Consider the following 25000-nt stretch of genomic DNA (forward strand, 5'->3'; position numbering starts at 1 on the left):
CAACTCACATTTAATTGTCCTTTTGTGAAAAATTGTTAAGACCGTCAAATTGCTTTCAATGTCTTTGTGACATGTACAGTGCAGTAGCTAAAATGTAAAGATAAAGTACCAGTAGTTTCAAAATTCACTCACCTGCATGACAGATGGTGGAGCTGTACTAACTGGAAAAAGAATACCAAAATTAGAATATGAAATTCCCCTAAAAACCATGAAAGAATATAAAACAGAACAACAAAAAATCATAGATCAGAGGTTTTACTAAAGTTCTGATCAGGTGCAATTATCACTGATCATCAGGTGACAGAGGAACTTTTAGTGTTATTGCTTGCCGACCTATAAAACAAAGCTGGACTATACAATGACAGTCTGTTGTGTGGAACCATTCCATTTGCCTGGAGCCCTTTTTAAACGTTACTACATAAGGAGCATGGCCGTCTTATCAACACTTTCAAGGAAAAAGATGCAAGAAAACTGTTATTACAAGAACTGTGATTAGACAGAAATGGCACAACTGATACTATCACTCTTGTCTATTTGTAAAAAAAGTTGTTCAAGGCTTACTTAATGCAGGTGAATAGACCCCAGATGCTCGAGCTGTGGCTGCCTCAGCTGCAAGTTGCTGAACATGCTTTTCATGTACACACAATAAAATGTTCTCAGGCTTAATGTCTGTGTGGATAATTTTACACTTTGTATGTAAATAATCCAGTCCTTGTAATGTCTGCAATGAAATCAGAATTAACAGTACATCACCACTAGCAAATCAGTAGCACATTTGTCAGAGAAATATTGTTCAGAACACTCAAAGTAAACAGTTAAAAGTACAATTTGTTTACAAGTGAAATTTGATTTAACTGTCATTTGGCTTAAAGAAACCAAACATTCAAGCATACCTGTTTTATGATACTTTTGACTTTAAAGATAGGTATTCCTCTATAGCTGGACTTTATTATTAACTTAAGCAAGTTGTGACCTAACACTTCAAACACCATACATATATCTGAGACACATTCAAGGGAAGTATTGACCAAAATAGTGGCACTACAACAGAACTACCGGTAGCATGAGAACTACCGGTAGCAAATTGAAATACAATGCAAATGCCCTGCTTTAACAAAGGGGCAATGAGAAAGCTGTGTACAGTAACAGTGATTCTATAGTCCAACCAACAACAAGTTGTCAAAGTAGCTAAGGCCATCCCCTTTTTTTCTGGGGTTAATGTCATATGCATTTCATAATTTTGGGTTAGTTGATTGGAATTGAAAAACAAACAAAACGAAAATCAGACGTAATCTAAAGAAAACAGTTTCAAGCCGCAGGAAAAGTCAAGTGGAAGGGCGCAGGAATAAAAAGGGGGTGAGGCTTGGTGTTAATATAGTTTTCTCCCTGGCAGAGAGAAAGCCTCTCCTGAAAATCTACATGGGCAAAAGGTAAGGTAGGTAAGCGCTTTCTGGGCCAATGAACAACATGCCAGTGCTTATGCCCGATTTCCCTAGCATTAAGCATCTAGGAGTATTTTTAACTCCACCCTGGATGGGATGCTAGTCCATTGCAGGGTTAGCCCCAGCATTTTGCCGGTACCCATTGGGGTGAAGAGTCTAGTCACCATGGCAGTAAGTTGTCTTGCCTAAGAACAAAACACAATGTCCCCGGCCAGGACCTGAACCCAGACAACTCGCTCCGGAGTCAAGCACACTAACCATGAGGCCACCGTGCCTCCGACATGGGATTAACAATTTAACAGAGTGGCAGTTTATGGGTTCGACAGATGACAGAAAAGGGATAAAAAAGGGACGGCCAAAGAGAATTCCTTGGAAGTGTTTCCCCAACTGCCTCTTTTCAAATAATTGGTACATGATGACTGACATCAGATGACTGACATCAGATCTTCAGTTGAGCTGTAAAGTCAGGAGGAAAAAGAATACACTACTGACAGAAAAAGGATACGAGATCCATTTATTCCTACAATTTTGAAATCATCAGTGAGTTGGACCACATGTTTATAACCAATGTGATCTGTGTCTGCGGTATGGACCTAAGAAAACATAAAAATGTATTTATATACACGTACAATAGAGAGTGAAGGCGAACAATCAAATTCATGTTGCTCATGAGTGTCCTAACTTACATGAACATGTTTGAATTCACCATTTTCAGAAGCACAAGTTCAATTTGCACTCAAGTCCTCTATTCAATGCAAGACACTGATTTAACATGCACTACTTAAATTTGGTGGATTAAAGGGAAAGTACAGTCTAGAAAAATATTCTCTGAATCGAAAGTTCATACTTGACCACTCATTTGGACTAAATGTATTTAAATAGCCAACAATAACGGTTAAAAAATAGGCAAATTTAGATTAACCGAAGAAAAGTATAAATGTTAAGGAATTTAGGCCATAAATTGGAATATATCTGCCTGTAATTATATGCGATATTGTCATGGTAATGGCCATAATCCAAAAATTGACACCCAAAAGTAAGCCTTGTTATATCGGTACCCGTACTGGAAAATCTTTACAGGGAAAACTTTAAGAGAAATTAACTAGGTTTCCCTTTGGAACTTGTGCCCTGTAATGAGGGGTATTCACAAATACTCTAGAGAGCCACCTTAAACTAGACTTACTGTTCTCAGAAGTTTCATTTCATCTATTGCTGTCTCGGTGTAATGAGAGGCACTCTTTACAATCTTCAGTGCTACAAACCGACGATCTCTGGAAAGTGAAAAGAGACGGTTCACTATTACTTAAATAATTATTGCCATATTGTCCCCATACTACACTGACAAAAACTGGTTTGAAATGGCGGATAAAAGAAAACAAGAATTGCAAGGCTTCATTGTGAATTTGCCAAAAATGTCACCAGCACTTGACAGCTGGGCATTTTTAATGGTTTTTACAGTATAGCCAGTTCTTCATTTGCGAGCCACTTTGCAATTTTTTGACGCAATGTTGGTGTTTAAATTTCAACTTGCTGCCAGGTGTTCCCAGAATCATGTATTTATACCCATTCAAAACAACCTTGAACTCTATTTTTTGCAATATAAATTTACGGCATAATGACTCTACATTGGGTAGGATTTGCAAGGCCGTCAAAAAAGTAAATTTTAAAGAAAAAATCCACAATGTTTCGCTGGCGTGATTGTTTGCAAACCTTGAATTATCGCAAGTTCTGTAAAGTCAATTGAACATTGTTCATGTTGTCTCAAATACGCCTTCATCGACCTACAAAACTCAAAAGAATGTAATTCAGGACTGTAAGGGGGTTGAAATATCAATTCAACACCACGATTTCTTAGCATTAACTGCATCTGGTTTTCTGCGAAAACTCCATTCACCAATACTGGATTCCCCAAGTAAACTTTCTTTGAAGAAAGAAAGGGCCTTCCAAAATATAAAGTTAACTCGAAAACAACTATGGAGAATGTAAAATTTTACAGTTCGAGGAATATCATTGGACAGCAACTGTGCATAAGTTGCAAAATTTGAACCTTCAACTTGCTCTGAGAAAACAGCCAATCAAAAACACAACATTGTCTGACAATATTGCAAAGTGGCATGCAAACGAACAACTGGTTTCACCGAAAATATTTAAGGTGCAGTTGTACAGGGCACTTTTACCTCAGTGAATGACCCTTTTACCACAGGAAACTGCATTTAGTGCATGTGACTGCCATTTCCCCAAGGTAAATTTCCTGTGGTAAGTTTCCATGGATACATAAAAAAGATCAGACGAGGCGCCCATGACATTTAACGTTGTAAGTTGGAACACAAGAGCCAATCATGATGCTGAATTTCCTGTCAATGAATTGTGTGAGATTTCTTTTTACTTTGGTAATCTTCGTAACATGTGAAAACCCAAGTGTGAGGCACCGTGGGATAATTTACCATGGGAAAGTGTGTAACCGCACCTATAATTAAGTCAGCAGAAGAGATGAAATTGTGGTAAAGGAGTGTAAACAGGTAGTCAATTTGCTCCTGGCCCGCCCCAATAAACCCTCTGCTATTTCACACTTTCTTTGGCTTAAAACTGCAAAGTTTCCTCTGCAAAATCATTAAGAGCCTTGGGTCGTGTTCTATTGGGATCAACCGTTTCAACCGCAACCGGTTAAGGTTGAGGCGTTGAGGTTTCCCAATAAAACACTTTTTTAACTGTTTTTGGTTGAAACACAGTAACTCCTGGGAATAGTTATTACCACACTTCGCAGCTTTGACATGTTGAGGGAAAGCAACACGGTAGGAGCCCGCGGCCGACTTAAAATGATCCCCATAAAAGACAGCGGTCGCTACCCATGCTTTTTCAACCAATTCAACCAAGTTAGATGCCGGTTGAAAAAGTTGATCAACCAAATCAACCGAAAATGGTTTTTTCCGAATAGAACACGAAAAAACCCAACCAACCCAACCAACTAAAAACGGTTGATCCCAATAGAACACGACCTTGCTCTTCGTGCAAAATCACCGAGACAAAGTTACAGGCATTCGCAAAGTGAAATAGTTCCCCCCATCAAGCGATTGGTTTGTTATAGGCTGCGACATAAACCCTGGCAGTTCCCCTGTCTACAAGAATTTTCTACAGAAGGAGGAACAGCAGCACAAAAAGAAGGATACCAGCTGCACTCTAGACAAGGGAAAATAACTCTTTGTTGGTTGTTGTGAATTTATCAGCAGGTAAAAGGCTAATGTTATAATAGAAGATATAGCTATTGCATAAAACAATGGACTTACTTGAGATCCCATGCAAGCCATACAGTTGAGAAATGACCCCATCCTAGCTTTCTGATTATACTATAGCGACTGTTGTACATATCACCCAAACGCACTGGATGATAACCACCTACATGAGATAGATGATTTATTTGACATAAGGTCATTCACGATAACCCCTATTATATGCAGTAACATAAGGAAGGATGAGACCTGAGCTGACTCTAACCTGGGATTTAGCAGAATTCATTCTTTTTTTCTTTTAAACTGACAGCTAAACGAAACCTACAGGGAAACAATACTCTTGTAATATCAATATACTGTCATGTTTTCATAGACCATGATATTCCCATCCACTTTTCCAAAAAATGCATGCCATCACTGCTCATTCAGCGATGCCTTCGATAGCTCGGCCATGCACATCACATGGAGCCTGACCGCCTGCCAAGAGAAATCCCTTATGCAGAACTGCGGGAGGGAGTCTGTCACGTGAGTCAACCGCTGCTGCGCTACAAGGACGTCATCAAGCGAGACTTGCGATCTGCACTAATCGACACCAGTGCAAGTGAGGACATCATCAAACACCGAGATACATGGCGGCAAAGTGTCAAAGCGGGGGTTTCAAAGGCGGAAGCAAACGCTAGAGTCCAGGCTACATGCAAGAGAGCGGCGAGGAAAGAATGCACTACCTCTGCACACGATTCCACAAGGCACATCTGCACCACCTGCAACAGAGACTGCCACTCCAGGATCGGGCTACAAAGTCATACAAGATCCTGCCCAAATCCCCAGCACTAACTATCGCCTCTTCGAGACAAGGATGCCACTACTATCTCTTTAACAAGTGTCAAGTAGCACTCACTGGCTGACTCACTGTGAAAAGGAGTCCAAAAAAAGCCAACTAGCCATAAGCAAAAATTTGCAAAACTTCACAATTTCTGGTTATCCTTTCTGACATTTTTTGAAAAAGGAAATTTCTGTAATTGCTTTGAATTTTATCAGGGAAGCTAACAAGGGCATCTTTGCAGAGAAAATGTTTGGGGATTAGTTATACAACTAAACAAGGATTAGGTCCTTCTTCTAATTGATCATAACCTGCATCAAAACATATTGTCAAAGTGGTGCTGGCTCCTGATACAAGGGGAGACTCCCAAGGGTTTCATTATGATTTTGCTCAGGAGGTCATCAGCATTTGGTAGTTGGGAATGTTTAATGCTCTTGATGTAATTAAATGAGCAGAAATGAAGACAGCCGGGCAAAGTCATGGTAAACGAGTGTGCACAGCCGTTCAATTTGCCCAGTGCCTGACCCCAAATGAACCCCTGGAGACCACACTACTTTGACATTGTATTACAATGCCACTTATAATCAACAAGGAGACAGACTCAAAACTATAAATGTCATGACAACAAGGGTTCCATCAAAGGTCACTGAACAAAACCGAGCTTTGCGGTAACTAATCCTTGAATTTGTGTTGATCTTATACCAGATACAATTTAAGCATTTGTGTTTAGTGTTACAATAAAGTATAGTTTGAATCTCTAAATATAGATAGGTAACTTCAATAACTTAAACATCAAATAAATTATTGTAGTGAGATTTCTCATCTTTGACATTTAATTTAGTACAAAGAAGTGTAAAAGTATTTTCTTCTTAATCTTCAAAATGTAAAAACTGTTTTGTTTTAACATGAAAGAAGACAGCATAATTAATTTAGACCTGTCAGAGCAAATGACTTTTAATTTACATATTTCTGAAAAATTTTTTTTTAACAGTGAAAAAGAAAAATAGAATTAACATAACAAAGGACTGAAGCAACTGATGATGTCAAGGAAATACAAACAATGACTCGTATCATTTTAATGCCTGCACTTGAAGCTTCAACCGACTCATATCAGCTTAATTAAGCTTATGCAAGACATAAACAGATCATTAATTCAACAAAAATATAACTTTCAGTAATTGCAGGGATTTTATGCTGGGAGGTGATAACTTGATAACTTGCAATCAATTGCACAAAAAAAACCAAAACGTTGCGTGTTACTCACTAGTTAGAATAACATAAAAAAACCTTTCAAGTGAGGCATTGCATTGACTTTGGCACCTGCAACCAACTAACAAAACAGACATTTTCCAGCCATTTTTACTAGACAATGATATTAAATATACACTTTCCAGGATTTAATACGAACTGATCTTCGGTTCCACATAGATCGAGAAGAATTTCCCGGAAAATTTGCCAACTTAAGAACCTTGGGCATTAAAAAACTAATAAGGAAACCATGATTGCTTTCTAACGACAAGACAAATCTGAAAGTGTATATAAATTTACGTTAACGGATGTTGCGGCCCAACGCCAGTGCCGATGAGGATTTGTACAGTACGCGCGTACCTAATTTGGAAAATTATGTGCGACATATTTTTTCCAGAAATTTTAAGATGTAAGCTTCATTAAAAAAAACAAAAAGGCATTTTCTCGCCTTGAATAGCTAGTGGATAATTTAAATTAGCTTAGATCTCTGTCGAGGTGTATGAATTCCAAGCACCTTTCTTGCATGCCACTGTACACAAATTTATTTACCTTTAATATAATCTCCTGGATCCTCTTGCTCTTCTTCGTCCGAGTTTTCGTCCACTTCGTAATCCTCGTCATTGAAACTAGACACACTCCCACTAGATGTGACAGAAAACAGAGGAAATCCATAAAATCTTGGAAACAGAAAGGTTCTTTCTCCGAGTTGTGCAGGTCGCCATACCTCTTAGCTTTGGTCTTGGAATCGTCAGGTTTCATGCGTGCTTTCTGCGCTTTATACCTTTTTTTCTTTGCTTGTATCGCCAAAACTAAAATAAAAATGGTAAAAATTACTTTTTTAAGTCTCTGAAAAAGGGGATGTAATGATCCGATTTTACCTTTCCGTTGAATTTTCGAGTTCATTTCTGGTCCTTAACCGCAAGCAAGTGACAACTCAATTGAAATTTGGGTTTTAGGCGCGCATGTCAGCGCAGCGGTATGGTGGGCTCAAATAGTGGAAAGTGTGGGGGGGCGAAAAGAGCGGGATAATTCAAAAGCAACGCAATGCACACACATTCTCTTTTCAGAGCTATGATTTATTTTGAATGATTGACTTATCAAACAACTACGGACTTTGAAAAATTCATATGAACAGTTTTCACCTCAGCTGCCAACATTAGTGTTTTTTGAGTGAATAACAAGTATGAACAAAAAGTCTACTACAATAGACCTTTTTGCAGATACGGCGGCCATTTTGATTCTTATTGTTTCAAATCGCTATTATGGGATGCCCAGGGGGCAAATTAATATGGGGCAAATACGTATTAATTTGCCCCCTGAGCATCCCATAATGTCTTTCGAAACGATAAAAATCAAAATGGCCGCCGTATCTGCAAAAAGGTCTATTAGTCTGCTATTAAAATAATAATGTAAAATATTTATATCTTTATACAGAGTAACCATTTCAGTTATACAACTGCTATCAATGTTGACCCTGTTAAAATAATAAATGAATTAATAATAGAAACTGGCAAAGATTGAAGGCTTCAAAAACAGAAAAATGTTAAAATGCTAAAAAGAAACGCGAGCGTTCGCATTCGCGTCCCCTCAAAATAGGGCTTTTTTGTTTGTCAGGGCGAAAATGTTTTTGAATATCCGGTATGTCTCAAAAAGTAGTCCGAAATATCCCTAGCGGAATTTCTGAAAGGAAAGTGCATCATCCGTTGCCTTCACCTTAGTACCAGTTCCACTGTCACGTGCTGAGGTTACCTTAGTTTGAAACGTTTCCATTGCTTTTTGTTTGAATTACCAACCGTTGCAACTTAACGGAAGCTAAAGACTCCAGCGACGTTTTAATAAACAAAGATTGAAAAACAGATGAACAGAGTAAAGTGTCGTGAGAGGGTCACATACATCACAAAGTCAAAGTGGATACATGCATGACCGACAAAGTAATTCAATGTATCGGTTTTATTACGATGGCCAAACTTACTCTTCCTTTTCAAGATGGAAACAAAGAATCCACATTGATCAAAAGCAACAGCAGCACCATCCTACGAGTTTTACTAATGTGCGAGCCAGCGAGCCATGCGAGTCATGCGAGCCAAGGCTGCGAGCCATGCGAGCCGTGCGAGCCATGAATGCGAGTCAACATGCGAGTCAAACGGTTATTGAAAGCTAAACTGTAAGTGTTTATCAGCGCTACTTGAAATGGGTGGTTAGACTTAAATGCGAAATTCGCATGGCTCGCATGGCTCGCGGGCTCGCACATTAGGCAGACCCAAATTGTAAGTGATGATCGTAAAAGGAGAACACTAATGAGATTAATTAAACTTGTCGATTTTATTCGCACCATGTTCCCACATCATTTGAGTGTAAGAAAACGGTATCATTCAAACTTGGAATTTGCGGTGTAATAGACAAATTACAGATAACGATAATGTCTCACATAACAACGAGTGCACTAGGTTTGATAAACGGACTCAAAAAAGTATAAGATAAAGTGGTTGTTATCAACTGAAGTTAAAATCAATCTAACATATAGATATAGCCTAACACAACATAGCAACCACAATAAGATGGAACTCTTTCATTGTGGTCGATGAAAGTATTAGTTGAATTCTGGTTTTGTATCAAAACGGAGAATGGTCTCTCTCTACAAATGTTGGCTGAACTCAGCTCATTGCAGACTAGAGGAGTATCACATTTGCTTCCACCTAACAAAATCTGTTTGCAAAAGAAATGGGTAAAGAAATTCTTCGTTGAAAACGACCATCAAATTTTGGTTACACAAGTTTTTCCCTTAACCATTTGTTATTGCTGTTGTTGTTATGGAAAAATTGTCTCACTTTATTGGTGTTAAAAAAAATCAGTTATTGCAACTGAATAATATTAGTCTGGATGAGTAACATGTTATAATGCTTAGAATTAACTTTACAGGTCTTTACAAGCGGTAAAGTGAAATCTTAATTTGCGTCAGCAATTGATCAAATTTCTCCTACATACACGTTCTTGTATGACTTCTCGAGGTTACAGTCAAGCATCTCAACTATCTCACCTTTCTTGCGACTGAATATCCTCTGAAATTAGCGAATTTAAGTGAGTTACTATTGTGTCACACTCACCTGTTGGCAAATCCTGTTCGAAAGATCATATCATAAGCACAAAGAATCAATGAAACAAACAGAACTCTATAACAAGGATGATCTAATTGATTTGAAAATAACCCCTAACGTGACCTCTTCTGTGAAACGCTCGGATGTCGCTTGACAATCAGTCTGATAAATCATGTGTGAACAGGAATGATGCAACAATAGACTAGAGGGCAATGACTGATAACAAAGAGCTGCACAGTGGAAGAGCTGTTCTGTTGCTTCCATAAAAAAGTGAAACGAATGACAATTTAAGCAAATTAAAACTTCATTTTATTTTACTGTCATTCTTTTAGGTTTTTAAGAGTGGTAATCGAACCCTAGGGTATGGTCATTAACCCCTAACCCATACATCGCGAGTGGTCCAGTTTTTAGGAGAGAGTCTGATCGGACTACGTTTTTGTGCAGCTGACAGTGACAATCGCTTCTCGGGCTCTCTAAACAATGATGGAGGCCTCTTCAGGAGCCAAAAAACTGTGTTCCCATCAAATATCAAACTAGTCTATCGTTGGATAATGCGGACGGCAACCCTCATCGCGTTTGCTTTTTATTTTAATTATCCTTTTACTTTGATTTTTCTTAGGAGGGGATGCACCACTAAGGAATGGGGTGACCTTTTTTTCTTCTTCCAGAAAACCAGTTGTATTAGAAAGCCGCGGAGAGAGAGGGGAGGGGGTGGGGGTGGGGAGGGGTGTGCGCACCCCTTACATCCTCCCCCAAGATCCGCCACTGTGATGTCAACTGATAAATCTTACAGGTTGCTGTACGAGTTCCATTGATGCATTCTCAAGGGAATCAGAAGGCTGTGACCTGTCAAGGACAAACAAAAGGTTGTACACCCGAAAATCGCGCCCAATACAGTCTATCACAAGCAGTTTAATCCATCGAAGTAAACTTTATATTTACTAGCGGGTCACAATCTATTTACATGTAAAAGTGCAGGCAAGAGTAAGTAGAGCGCGAATTTTTGGCGAAGTAAACATTGCAAAGCAAACAACATTGCAACCAGCAGCTAAGTTACAATCTAATTATTTTGCATAGAACAAAAAATATACTTAAAATGAACAAATGTAGTGATTCGTTTCTAATAATTTATCTCAGTTCAACGAAAAGATCAAATGTCAGCTGAAAATCCTTAAACTCAGGTGCTTCAATTCTCCATTCTGTCCAAAAGAAGAGAAACTTTGCACGAGTCTAGTTCCATGTCCGATCGTCATCGTTATCTCCTCAGCCGCCAAACCCGTACAGAGTGCGGCCTTGTCGTTTCAGTGCGTACACAACATCCATAGCTGTAACGGTCTTTCGTTTGGCGTGTTCCGTGTACGTCACGGCATCACGTATCACATTTTCCAGGAAGACTTTGAGTACTCCTCGCGTCTCTTCGTAAATAAGCCCAGAGATTCGTTTCACCCCTCCTCGTCGAGCTAAGCGTCTAATGGCGGGCTTTGTAATGCCCTGAATATTATCGCGAAGAATTTTACGATGTCGCTTAGCGCCTCCTTTTCCTAAACCCTTTCCACCTTTACCTCGACCAGACATCTCTTCTTATTTCTTTTACACAACTTCCAACTACCCTGAGCAATCTAAAACAGCGAAGAAGCGCGGACAAATGGAGTACAAGGATGCTTAGGATTTCATTTTATACAGATTGTTTCTCAATGGTTCTCAAATCTTATTGGCTAGAAAGTCGTAATGATTGCACCGTTCTTATAGCACCTTAAATTCTAACATGCCTACAAGAGCGATATAAAACCGGCACATGTGAGCCAAGCTTTTTCACCCGTATGGATATGGCACGTGCACAATGCATTCCCAGCGCGAGCTTGCCTGTCCTTTGGACAGCGGAATAAGCAATGGCTTTATGCGTGGCTTTAAACAGCGCAGGCTAGGATGCCGAGCAGTTTACGCAATCAGTGAAATGATTGCGCAAGTGTTCTTGTTTTTGGAATATTCTTTGGATGCTTGTAAAGCAGAAGTAAGGAATAATAATGGCATCATCGCCTCAAAATACGGATTCTAAGTCAACTAAAGCTACCAAGCGACTTGCGGACAAGGAAATAGACGATGACTATGTGAAAAAACGAGAGAGAAATAACATCGCTGTGCGGAAAAGTAGGATGAAGGCGAAGGAACGAATTGAGGAAACCAGAAAAAGAGTTGTTGAGTTATCTAAAGAAAACGAAGAATTGCGCAGCAAGGTTTCTTTGCTTCAGAAGGAGTTGAACGTTTTACGATCTTTATTCGCCAATGGTGGAATAAGTGTACCTGCGGAAATGGACATCCAATTTACGAACTGTAACACTGACAATCAAGGAGTAGTTTTGACTGCTGTTGCAACATCTCTAGCTAATGGATCTCTCCAGCAAGAAAATGATGATTCGGTGAGCGAAATACTTGAAAATGGAATACCTGCACACGCCATAAAGAAGGAATCATAGCATTTGTCCAGAAACCTGATGGTTACTAAGCTACAGTAGCTCAAACGGTTAATTACTCTCGTCAAGAACAGCTGTAAAAAGTGACACTACGTATACATAATTTTATAGAAGCATAGTATGTTAACACGATGCAAAAAGTTTGCACCGTACGTACCTCTTGATAAAATATTGCTCGTCTTTGATTGGTTATTTATTGTTTTATTCCCAAGTGAACTAAATGTCAATTATCTGGAATAATAACCTGATTACATTTTCATGAAAGTCTGTCAAGATAGTCTCATAAAACGTAGAATAATATTTTGTGAGACATCAAAATTACTGGATGAGATCATATTGGTAGTTACTTTATCTTGTGTAGATACACTTTTTCGGAAGGTTCTTTTTATTCTCAACATTGCAGTTCTCCTTTCCATTTGCTGTTTACCTCATTGTTTGAAAACAGTTTTTCGGTAATGGAGCTTTTTTTGTCAAAAACATGGTAGAACTGCAACAGGCCTCCTAAAAGTTTCTTTGTTATTGGAAAATAGTCTTGAAAATCTATATGAATCTCACATATTTACTGTGATTGACCTTCACTGGCCAAAAAAAGTAACTTAATTAGAATTACTGTGCTGGAATAACTTTCCTAAGCCTCAGACTACCAAAGATTTTTTGACCAGCAAAAGTCGCCATACTTATTGTGTGATCAAGATTAATCTCTTATACAACAAGAACTGTCAGAGATCCTCTTTTTATCCATGGACTATATTTATACACTGAATCGAGTGTGATATAACCTGAGTATCAGGCTTTTCTTTCCAATTCCTCCCTACCCCTACACTGTTGCTAAGAAAGGCCTGATACTCAGGTTAAGTGTGATACCTTAAATTGTTCTCAGTACCACTCAACATATTTAAATCTGACATAGCACACTTGGATAATACCATGATAGTTCTTGCCATTGAGTATAAATAATTGATCAGTGCTTTTTTGAAATATCAAAATGGGCTCACACTGAGGATGGCGTTGAAGCGATTTTTGATACCATAATCAAAAATAATTTGTTGAAAATTGGGTTCCTTTCCTTGACTGTCAAAGCTGTAAAGCCTGGTTTCCATATGATCTGCCACGGTCTGTGACCATCGGAAGCTGTCTGTGTCAGTCTTATCGCAGACGATCGTAAACGCAGGAGGCAAATGTTTCCATTTAAATCTGAAGCGATTGCGGACAAAAGGAGCGAACTTGCTTCAAGTCTGATTGGACATGTTTCAAGGCGAACAATAGTGTGTCGCCGATAGGACACAGATCATCTCAGACACATGTTTCCAATAAAAATTGTCTTTGTTGGAAGCGTCATAAGGGTCGGGAAAGTAGAACTAGATTCAACTTTCCCAATCATGTGCTGCAGATCGCCGCAGATGCCAGGAAGAGATGTTTCCAAATGCCTGCAACGTGGTGCAGACCGATCGCAGATCATATGGCAGGCTAAAGGAGGCTCGAAAGGGTTTTCAGCTGAGCGTGCGCGTGTAAGCCACACACGCAATTCTAAAAGCTGCTCGCGTCAGCTCACGATTCAAAGTGGGTCACCAGAAATAAACAAATACCGCTAGTTTCGCTCACCTTTCTTCTAATTCCTATACACATGGAATATATATAGACATCTCCTATTCACGAAAACAACGAAAATTGTACACAAACTGTTTCATGGTCACTTAAATCCGTTTGTGTTGGCCTGTAGCTTCACTCACGCGTGCACTCAAATGAGCGGGTGACGCATGCGTAAATGCCGATCTTGTAACCCCCTCATTTTTCCTGATTTTGCAACTTTACTTGCTTATATCTCTGCTTCCGGACAGTTAATTTTTTTCATTTTTTGCATGTTAGCTTGGATTAATTTAAAACGTTTGTCTTTCAAAAAAATTTTAAAAAAATTCTGTAGGTGAAAAAAGAAATTAGCGACACATTTCAAAAAAACTTATTTTTCTGAAAAACTGACCTACAGATTTTGTTGAATTTTAAATATTTTAGAGATTATTTCTAACATTATCTGGTAATGCTGAATGGGAAGATTTCACTGTCCCGTTTTTTCAAAAAAGACGACATATGTTGATTTTAAGGCTCAAGGAAATGCCTTATTTCGTTGCCATGGTAACGATATTTTGGAGGAAAATGTGATGTGAAAAATTCAAACCCTGGCCAAATTTTGTCTTGATATGATTACCCTAACTGTATCTAAGAACAAAATATGTTTGTTTGAAAAAAGGAGAAACTATTTCGAGCCTCCTTAAAGCTGTTCTTATCTGCATTGGTGTGCTACAGCACATAATTGGTCATTCCGTGTTAGTGATATGAGCCATAGGCTCTTCTGGGATTTTTTTCAAGTTACCCTAGAATGCCATGTTCAAGCAAGCCTACCCATGGAAATCTTAGTTATAAAAGGTTTCAGCACCCAAATTTAACTTCACTGGCCAGTTGTGCACATTTTTATGCAGTTTTGAGGTCAGGGTTCTAGGAGCAATGATCGTGGTGAGAGCACTTACCTTTCTTTAATGTCACCTCCATTTGATTTCTGGACTAAAAATTACATGGGTTGAGTTTTTGGTTCTGTACTCTGCTCCAAGAGGTTTTCAGGTACTGCAGTTTCCCCCAGTTACCACAAAAATGATTCTTTATTTTTTCATAGTAAAGTCACTTACACATAGTTTAACCAGTGGTTTCAATAAGTACTGACAGTTGGTGAAAAGCTTTCGCTTCTTCAATGAAACAGCCTGAATTGAAGTAGTACGGTAAGTACACCTAACCCTAAATTGAACAAACTCTTTCAAACCCAAGATTAAGATTTATTTTAAAATGACAACAGTCAGTTAATCTACTCAAACCAGCCAACATCAAATTTTATTGAAACCCCTGTTAAAAGAGTTGTTGATAAACAAAACTGGAATTCTTATGCAACAAAAATTGTAAAAAAGAGCAATATGTATCATGTCACAATGAGTGAGCGGGGCACTGAGATCTGCTACTTTATCACCATGTTGAACATTCTTGAACCAAGTTGTACAGAGATGAACTCTGTTCCATTTAAAGGGGCTAGGTCATGCTATTTTAGGTAATTTTGTTTAATTTTGTTAATTATGAGCTCTAAACGTCATATTGGCAGAGCAAGAGTTTTTCATTTGCAAAATCACGGCCACATAACAACTGAGAATGATTTTCGAGCGTTGTAAATGACATTTTGATATAGACTGATATAAATTTGAAAAAAGGTGGGCCGACGTTTTTCAAATTTACCCAAATTCAATCCATTTCAATCCTCTTCAGTTTTGTCCATCCATGTCCCTTCATGGCTTTCCTGTGTTTTGTTAGAGTTCTTCTATAGTTTTGAACAGTTATTTTGATATTTTAGTTAATTCTATGACCATTCGATCAGTGCTGAAAATGCCTAAAATAGCGTGACCTAGCCCCTTTAACAAGTTTCCCTTAGCAAGTTTCAATGTCAAGGTTGCTGCCTAACGGTCGCCTGGGGTGCCTTATTTATGAGCATGGGCGACCAAATTTCTGAACAAGTAGCCAGAACGGGCGCCTTACTTGATTCATCCTCACTTTCTTGTAATTATGATCCCAGCTGGAATTAATTAATTCTGGGCTCTTGAAAAAATGACTCAGGCTAATAACTTTTAATGTTGGAAGCCCGAAGGTCTCCCGGAAATTTTTCTCAGGCAGCAACCTTGAATGTTACCTAATTGTTCCACAAACTAATACTACAGTCAGTCCAATACCCAATTTACCAATAAGATGACACACCACACAGACTTCAGACTGGTTACCAACTCTGTACAAAAGCCCATAAAATGAGCATAAAATATTATTGTTATACATGAAACTAGTTCAGGATGATGATTGGCTGAGAGCACATCAATTAATCGGCAAACAGAGTGTAAAAAAGTGAAATAAGTGCAGAAAGTTGAAGTTGGTGATAAAGGTGAATTGTTGCATCAATAGCCAATCAAATGCCAGGCCTGGATGGTGCAATTCAAGGCACAATTTTTCTGTGATTGTGTGATATGAGTGCATTGCTTGTGCTTAACCATCTCAAATGTTTTCATATGTATCATTAATTAATTTAACGCTTTGACATCCAAACCGGCATAAACCAGCTAGACTTAGTATTTTAGTATTAGTATTTTACTCTGTCTAATGCCAGACAATTTTACTCATCAATGGGGAACCCCTGGGAGTCAATGGGTTAATGTGATTCCTGATTGAAGACGATCCTTTACTACTGCAAGTGTGGTTTCTGTGATGCAAACTATGTCGGGTATACATGCAGACACCTCTATCAGTGTGTTGAGGAACACAAAGGATCATCTTCAATCTAGAATGACATTAAAGAGTAACATGGAACAGTCCCAAGTGATATATATCAAGATCTTAAGATCTTGAGAAAGTGCCAAAGTAAATTTGACTCTTTATAAATTAAGGAGCTTAAGCCAACTTTGAACAAACCGTCAGATTCAATCTGTGCAAAGTTATTTATATAGTTTTTTATAGTATTTTATTATTTTAACACTTACATTTTAGCACTTGCATATTTCATTCACTTTTTCTACAACTTGAAAATGATCCCAGGGAGATTGAAATGTTGTTTTTTTATTGCTAGTTTTTATTCTGAAATATTATAGTAACAGTGCTCATTGCCTCAATTCCAAAACACCTGCTTAACTATCTCAGACAAGTTACTTTTTAACCAAAACTGCAACTGTACTACAATAAAAAGTTACTTTGCTCAGAGATAATGATCTAAATTGGGGTTATCTGAAAAAATTTAATTTCTCCTGAGAAAAATATATTTTGGGAGTACTTGCCTCAAAACTGACAAGAATGAGGTAATGTGAGGCTTATTATTTTAATCTTTGAGAACAGGAACAGCTTCTGTCATTTTTCTTTTTTTTTTGGGGGGGGGGGGGGAAGGGGGAGGTCATGGTCATTACAAAAACATATAATTAACAAAAATACATCTATTTCTTCATTGCCACATAATTTCCTTACTGCTCATCGTATTCGCCTTCACACCATGCAAAGTAACTGTAACATGCCCTGTATGGGTTAAGATTTGAGATCATTTTGTATTATTTACATTTTTGGTCTTTTTCAAGGAACAGTCTTTATCAACGCTACACAAAACCTGTCGGAATTTACATGCACTGGTAATACTATGATGATTATTAGCTTAGATGGCCCTTTGTTATCCATATATTTATATTCTATTTACAACAAATCTGTACATTTAGTGCATAAATATTTTTGTCTTTCTGTTAGACATCTTTGTAAGTCGACATGTATTACTTTATCTGATGCATTCTTCCATCCACATGTCATTATCATTCAGTTCGTCATCTTCTTTTGAGTTTGGCAAGGATCCCCATAACATTATCTGAATTCCTGTAGAATGACAAAAAAGGAGTTTTTTCTTAAAGGGCATGGAGAGTCAATGTGCAAATTCAACAGGATTTTGAATCAGGTTACTACCAAGGAAGCTTCTTCATCAAGACAGCTGTGTTTTCCTTGGATTTATTATGCCACCACTGGTAGAGATCTATTTAATTTTTTTCTTTCTCTGTTCAAATTTTTACAGCCTTTACAAAATTAAAGTTCTTCCTGTCTAGTCCCTCCATGACAATCCACCCATATTAAAAGAGATTTGTTATAAAGACAAAAAAGAATAGGAAAATGACATAATGAAACAACAACAACAACAACAACAACAACAAAAAACACAAGGCACTGCGTGAACAAGAAAAGACTCTGTTGGTTTGGCTTACTGACCGCATGGGTTTCTGTGATGTCAAAATTTCCTGGATCCAGTTTTCTTGGGATTTTAAAGTCATCTTTAACATTTTCTACTGTTCCTTTACTTCATTATTGTCTCTATCTTCCCTTTGTTCCATTGGTTTTCTATTCTCCTCATGGGCAATGTTTCGCGTTAATATTTTGCACGATACGCAAATCTTTATGCTTTACTAACGACCTTTCTTCAATGGATCCCGTCAAATTCAAAATTCTCCCTTCCCTCTCCACCCACAACTAACAAGCATTACTGATGTAAATATGGCAGCTTAAACAAAGATGACAGTTGTAAAACTTCCACGTGTTTCGAAATCAACCGTGATATAATCCCCTAAAAAGCATTAGTAACGCTGCAAAATACCACAATGAACAAACCTGTTTGATCTAATCGTTCCACGGGAATAACAGCACTTGAATGAAACATCCAGAAATGACCGTTGTTACATGAACTAATACAAGATTTGCATGGAAGTGTTACATGGTAGCCGACCACATTTCCGCTAAAAATATAAACAAAAGAAAGAAATTAAGAACTCAAACTTGAGTGGTGAGACTATTAAAAATCTGGGGAAAGACATGAAATTAATGTTAAGATTACAAATCTCACCATCCAAGGCAAGCGACATCTTTGATACGACAGTCGCAGTTGTCGGTAGAATAATCTTTACCTATCAGCTGAATAGCACTACAAACCAACAACGAAAAAGTATTACAGACTGGTCTTGAGGGAAAAGGTGCAATTATCATCGTTCAACCGCAGAACTTGGGCTTAAACTTACTTTTCGGGAGGCAAGTCTGTCGAGTAAAGTTCCACTTTTGTGTCGGCTAACAACAGCGCTCGCATACCGCGAGCACAAATGTTTCGTTCGCAATATTTGCACTCCAGTTTAACTACACATTTGGTTTGAAATGCGGGATGAACTCCTCGGGACATGTTCCAATAGTTTAACAAGAACTCGGTGTCCTCTTTACGGTTTGCTTTGGACGTGAAGTCCTCACTACAAAATGGCTCGCCCTTGTTAAAGCCTTCCTTGTAAAAGAGAAATACTGCAATTTCATTGGTCGTTGCCAGGTGATTTTACGCCTTGGTTGGCCTTTAAACTCTTTAAATGCCAATGCGCAAAACGCATGTGCCACAAAATTATTTTCTTTGCCTACCATCGTGCTAGCTAACGCACGCGTTATTTTCTTTAAGTTATTTTATTTTTCATATAAGCTTACATACTTCATTATCATTACCATAATACCGATAATATAAAGACTTGTTTCCATATCTCAAAGTGCCCTTGGACGTGAGGGGCCTGGGGTGGCGGTAGGGGGTGAATGGTACAATACCTGAAACAACCCAAACCTTTACAAAAATGCTAACCTTAGGCCTAAACAATATGCTTTTAGATAATGTTTAGACCTAAGGTTAGCATTTTTGTAGGGTTTGGGTTGTTTCAGTTTTGTTGTTCCAGGCCCCTCACGTCCAAGGGCACTTTGAGATATGGAAACAAGTCTACCATCATTCGATGTATTTTTACCTTCCTTTTCATTGGCCGAGAGCCCACCACGTGACCTGTAAATAACTGTCTACAAATAAGTGTTTTGTTGCAAATAATATCCTGCTCTCGCAGATCAATTATTTGCCTCAGCCTTTGGCTTTGGCAAATAATTGATCTGCTCGCCACTGGCAAATCCCGATATTTTGCTCAACCTCTTGCAATAATTTTTAATTATTAACACTGGAACAAAATTATGAATCAATTTGTGAGAGCAGCCTGAAATGTATTTAGTTGTTCTACCCTACTAACTATCCTGTACCAGTTTAATGAGGAGAACACTTGTCGCAGCCAGAAGCCCAGTTCCAGCCAATTCCATTCTTCTTAATGCACAAATCATGCTTTATTTGATATTTTTTCCTACCACCTAATTTCATTTTTTTTCAACAAGAAGTGAAGCTTTTCACGGGAGAGTTGAAAACACTGACCCCCCTAGTCCATGGATTACCACGATGGACTACCCAAATGGACTACCCCAAAAATACTGGCCAGTATGAAATGCAGACTACAGACTGAGGATTGGGTCTAAAATGCAGACTGAGACCTAGGCCTACGCCTTGGCCGAGGACTATTTGTACCTAGTCTGCATTTTAGACCCAATCTGCATTCTGCAGTCTGCATCTTATACTGGCCGCCAAAAATACTATTTCAAGTGAGTACTCTTGGTCGTAAGCAGCGTCACAATTAGTGCTAAGTCTAAAAATCCATTTTAAACGGCGTTGATCAACAGTATTAAAGTCTAAGCACCCAAGCACCCATTTTAAAAAGGTAAGCTTTCAATAGGTGTTGTGATGGCCGATTACTTCATGTAAGGGGAGCGAAACCGGTGCAATTCCTGAATTAGGTCGCATGTGCCCATGCAGATGAAAATAAACAAGGTGCATGCAGCGTAAGTATATAATCAATTTAGTTCTTTCAATAGTACTCATTCGAAATAGTATTAGTTAGAGTTGTCTATTTTGGGGTAGTCCGTTTGAGTTGTCCTTTAGGGAACCCCTTCAGGACCCATCAGGGTAGTCCATAGACTCGGGTCAGTCTGTTCTGACGAAGTTAAAGTTCTTTCCCAGGCTACACTCTACGAAAATCTTGAGGCAAAATGAATGATGAGACTTAATTTTTCATTTCTTTAATTTTGCCACGTTTGCGATGTGATAACAATGAACGGCCTCAATGGAAGGCAAATTCTCTGTCTTTCATTGACCTGGCTAAGTTATGCATCCACGTATTTACTGCGTAAGCCTCTTGGAGTGGTGAGTGAAGGGTGAAAATCAGCTGTTTAAATAGTCGGAGATGTCTTCAATCCATCCGAAACGTCATTGCTACAGTAGTTGGTAGATAGATAGAGAAAGAACTTCATTTATGCAGGATAACTTCATCAGCTAATTAGTTATGATCTCCAACATGCCTAACTACAAAATATAAGTTTAAAGGAAGTGAAAATTTACTCGAAGGACGTGTATCTGGCTGTTGGTTTATAAGGACGGTGCCTACTAATTCAAAGATATTTTTGCTCGGTTTACTGAATATGCGGGAAAAGCAGATCTTAACAAGTGTTCTTGAAACCCAACAAGAAAACTGGGGGTAAACTACGCATTTTTCGAAGATAATTAATATGGCGTTCTTTTCCAAATTGAAGCTTAATTATCTCTGAAAAATGCATGGTTACCCCCAATTTTCTTTTCGTTTACCAAGAGCACTTGCTAAGTTCTGCTTTCTCTGCATAGTTTTAAACCGCGCAAAAATATCCCTGTATTAATAAGCACCACCCATAGGAAATTCGACTATCTCAAGATGCGCAGAACGTATGCACAATAACAATAGTAGGCACCGGCCTTAAAGTCAGGGAATTCTTCACAATACCCTTAATGTATTTAACTCAGTCACAGTACAAGGTAGGTCACATATCTTTTTTCGTAACCACAATGTTCATGGTTACAAAAAAAGATATATGACCAACCTTGTACTGTGGCAGGGTTAAATTTGTTCACTAGCAGCCAGAGGTATTCAAAGAATCTTGAAGCCCTTCACTGCACAGTGAGGCAAATTACACATTTTTTCTTTTCAGTTTAGCAAAGCAATGGTAGACGTAACCTTTGTAAAGAGAATTACCAAGTGAACTTTTTACCATTTTGCATGTAGGTCAAGGCAGATTTAGCTATTGCATATGGTCTCACAAGAACAGAACTTGGTTTCCTGGACACTGCCCTTTTGTTACCATATGCTTTTATGCAGGTAAACTTGATCTTTGTCTCAAAATAAAGAGGTCATGGCCTTATAAAAAATATTATTGTTTGACATCTGACCTGACCATTGGTTGAGTGTTGTGTGAGTATCAGCCTTGTGCCCTCTGATACTCTCTCATAGATATATCAATCAGTCAGCTGCCAGTAGACAGTCAACTGAGATGTTTTCTTTCATGCAGTCAAGATCATCAATAAGAAGTGAGATCTGGAGAACTGATTGGTTTGTTTCAATGATGAAGAAAATGATGTACTCAAATAAAAAGATGACATAAAATTTTATGAAAATAATTTTGGGTGATGTAATGATCTGCCTTTGTAACGGCCTTATTAGAATCCTATAATGAATCATTTTAATTTCTTTCAGATCATATTAGCATCATTTGGTGATAAATATGGACCCCGCAAAGGATTGGCTGGTTGCTTACTAGGATCAGCTTTGTCCATGGTAATATTTTTATATCTTCACTATCTCTAACCCTCCCCAATTAGGTTTTAACAAGTGGAAGCCTAAATAAAAGTTTTTTATGAGTGTTAGATATGTTACTACGGTACTTAATTTTCTCATAGCGAATTATTAACTCTAACAATGTTAATAATAACAATAACAGTCATTGTCTTAGGTTACCTTTGGCTTCTGGAACAGTACAGAGGTGCTTGCAGTCCTCTTGTTCCTGAATGGAACAGCCCAGGTTAGTTTTTTTCATACTGTAAGTGTGTGAAAGCAGAGATCTACATATTAATGCCAATGGTGATGTTAATGCCTTTATGTACAGTAAGCTAGTTCACAGGCACTTCACTTCGATAATTTGAAAGCTGAGGCAATTCAGAGTTTACAGCACAATATTATTAAAACTCCAACTAGTTAAGGCCACAGACAATAAATACTTACAAATTTGAGAAGAGTTGAATGCAGTACCACCGAAGACATAAAACCTGTGAGCCAGTGGTCAAAACAGGAACCCAGTGCAACAATAATAATAATAATTGTCTCGCTATAATTACCTTTGCAAGTACAGCAACAACACAGCTCAACAAGGTCGAACCAAAAGCATGCTATGGTGCCTCTGGCTGCTGCTGTAGCAAACCCTAATGCCGCTATAGCAAACCCTAATCACCTGTTGTTATTAATGTGCCAACCGGAGCCTCGTTTGCTGTCAAAAGCAAAGGGTCTTTTGTTGGTGTGGTTTAATAACAACATTTAAATAACAAAAACAATGTTTGTAAACAGATATCTTCCTTATACGATCCATATATAATCTTGGAGCACAGCTGACAGCCAGCTGGAATCAACTGTGTGGTGGTTTTTGCAGAGGGAAGAAAACCCGGGGAACCCGGAGAAAAACCATCAGAGCAGAGTAGAGAACCAACACAAAGTCTGAACCCACGTATGGGGTTGGGTCAGGGAATCGAACCTGGGCCACATTAATTGGTCGGAGGTGAGTGCAGCTCTCACCACTGCGCCAACCCTGTTCCCTATGCAAATCCAACCCTGTAATCCATCCAAATGCAGAACTTTAACCTCTGTACCCCACTGATATCATTTTCCCAATCTACATTTTTTGTCCAACACTGTTGTGAATTAAGGACCCCAGAGTACACTTTCCGAGCATATTAACCCTGGTTATGTTAGGGTAGCCCAATTAATTAAATTAATTATTGTAAATTTTCTTAAAAGATTTGTTTTTTTCTTTCATTCATGATTATTTTATCAGAGATAGTGTTCTTTTAGAAACTCTTGGAGTGTGCTTTGTGACTGAACTTGGACCATGTACGTATAATATTGATTATAGTCAACAGCATGGCCAAACTGCGTCAAATCATTGACTAGCTGGTTCTCTGATCAACGGAGGACAACTGTTTTTGGTTTGTTTGGAACAAGCAGCTTTGCTGGTGGAATTTTTGGAACAGCATTAGCTGTAAGTACTGATTTATTTGCAATTAATGAAATAATAAGGGTAGGTACATTTCACTGACCCCCTAGTCCATGGACTACCCCAATGGACTACCCTAAAAATACTATTTCGAATGAGTGTTGGTCTATATTTAAGCAGTGTCTCAAATAGTGCTTAAGCCTAAACACCCATCTTAAACAGCATTAATCAACAGTATTTAAGGCTAAGCACCCATTTTAAGGTTAGCTTTCGATAAATATTGTGACAGCTGATTACTTCATGTAAGTGAAGTGAAACTGGTGCAATTCCTGGAGTTAGTTGCTTGTGGCCGTGCGGATGAAAATAAACAAGGAATGTGCAATGTAAGTATATAATCAATTCAGTTCTTTCAGTAGTACCCATTTGTTCAATAGTATTTTTAAGAGTTGGTCCATTTTAGGGTAGTCCATTTGGGTAGTCTATTGGGGTAGTCCATGGACTAGGAGGTCAGCAAAATGTACCTACCCAAATAATAATCATGTTGTTAAGCTCTAAAATGTTGGACATTTCTATTTATCATTTAAGATTTAACATTAATTAACACTGATATTATTATAGATCAACTAAATAAATTAATGATTGTGATGCATTCATTCCAGTAAGTAGTAATCAGTAAAATTAGTTTTTTCTTGTGCATCGCAGGTTCAACTGCAGTCTGTTTATACTCCAAACCTCAAGTTTGTGTTTTTAATTCCTTCCTTTATTGTGGTAGGTTTTTAACAACTCAACTTTGTTATCAATTTTTGTTTTGTTTTGACAAATTAATTACATTTTTATGGATGCAGGTATTGTTTTACCATCACTGAAACAACCCAAACCTTTTTACAAAAATGCTAACCTTAGGCTTAAACTTTGTTTTTCAGGCCTAATATTAGAGTTTAGGTTGTTTCAGCTATGATGAAACGATGACATGCAAATCTAACTTGCAACATGCAACCTGCAGTTGACACCCTCCAGTTAACATCAGGTGTTACTAACATAGTTACTAAAACAGGGGAACGTGATTGTTACAAATGTCTTTCAACAGTAAAATCATGCCCTCTCTCAATAACATAATATCCACAATCGCACTTAACCCTATCAATGGGTCACGGAATGTGGACTTCGGATTTTGGACTTCGGACAACGGAATTGAAACTGGATATTTACCAAG

At 38.2% G+C, this 25000-nt stretch overlaps 4 protein-coding genes and 1 long non-coding RNA gene across 7 annotated transcripts in view; 2 read left to right on the forward strand and 3 right to left on the reverse strand.

The window, feature by feature from the left end:
* LOC138056645 (SRSF protein kinase 1-like) overlaps positions 1–9908 on the reverse strand; it is a 19120-nt gene extending 9212 nt beyond the window's left edge. For 2 of the 3 annotated variants that reach the window (XM_068902485.1, XM_068902484.1), the window contains exons 1-9: positions 7616–7691; positions 7462–7546; positions 7287–7378; positions 4727–4835; positions 2626–2713; positions 1948–2035; positions 894–1000; positions 562–721; positions 133–161 (exon numbers count right to left, since the gene is read on the reverse strand). In XM_068902485.1, the coding sequence (XP_068758586.1) occupies positions 133–161; positions 562–721; positions 894–1000; positions 1948–2035; positions 2626–2713; positions 4727–4835; positions 7287–7378; positions 7462–7546; positions 7616–7640 (783 nt within the window). In that variant the 5' untranslated portion in view covers positions 7641–7691. Of the gene's footprint in view, positions 1–132; positions 162–561; positions 722–893; positions 1001–1947; positions 2036–2625; positions 2714–4726; positions 4836–7286; positions 7379–7461; positions 7547–7615; positions 7692–9841 lie in introns of those variants that run through there. The other variant, XM_068902486.1, reaches the window with a different exon arrangement.
* Positions 9909–11779: 1871 nt separating this feature from the next.
* On the forward strand, positions 11780–13038 carry LOC138056649 (CCAAT/enhancer-binding protein gamma-like). Its single transcript, XM_068902491.1, has one exon. The coding sequence runs from the start codon at positions 11857–11859 to the stop codon at positions 12304–12306; it is 450 nt and encodes a 149-aa protein (XP_068758592.1). The 5' UTR covers positions 11780–11856; the 3' UTR covers positions 12307–13038.
* Positions 13039–17220: 4182 nt separating this feature from the next.
* Positions 17221–19176, reverse strand: LOC138056648 (protein FAM72B-like). Its single transcript, XM_068902490.1, has 4 exons — positions 18909–19176; positions 18737–18814; positions 18505–18629; positions 17221–17724 (listed from the first exon to the last, which is right to left on the reverse strand). Exons 1-4 carry the CDS (start codon positions 19061–19063, stop codon positions 17630–17632), a joined length of 453 nt encoding a protein of 150 aa, XP_068758591.1. The 5' UTR covers positions 19064–19176; the 3' UTR covers positions 17221–17629.
* A 1594-nt stretch (positions 19177–20770) lies between these two features.
* The window catches only part of LOC138056663 (uncharacterized), a 14382-nt gene continuing 10152 nt past the window's right edge, over positions 20771–25000 (reverse strand). Inside the window, exons 2-3 of the long non-coding RNA XR_011133500.1 lie at positions 22542–22621; positions 20771–20992 (exon numbers count right to left, since the gene is read on the reverse strand). This is a non-coding gene — a long non-coding RNA (uncharacterized lncRNA). The remainder of the gene's footprint in view (positions 20993–22541; positions 22622–25000) is intronic.
* LOC138056656 (glucose-6-phosphate exchanger SLC37A2-like) overlaps positions 20784–25000 on the forward strand; it is a 33533-nt gene continuing 29316 nt past the window's right edge. The window contains exons 1-6 of the mRNA XM_068902516.1: positions 20784–20923; positions 21813–21905; positions 22281–22361; positions 22537–22605; positions 23707–23832; positions 24490–24555. Coding sequence (XP_068758617.1) covers positions 20831–20923; positions 21813–21905; positions 22281–22361; positions 22537–22605; positions 23707–23832; positions 24490–24555 — 528 coding nt within the window. The 5' untranslated portion in view covers positions 20784–20830. The remainder of the gene's footprint in view (positions 20924–21812; positions 21906–22280; positions 22362–22536; positions 22606–23706; positions 23833–24489; positions 24556–25000) is intronic.

Source organism: Montipora capricornis, chromosome 7 (genome assembly GCF_036669925.1).
Source record: "Montipora capricornis isolate CH-2021 chromosome 7, ASM3666992v2, whole genome shotgun sequence".
Taxonomy (NCBI): Eukaryota; Metazoa; Cnidaria; class Anthozoa; order Scleractinia; family Acroporidae; genus Montipora; species Montipora capricornis.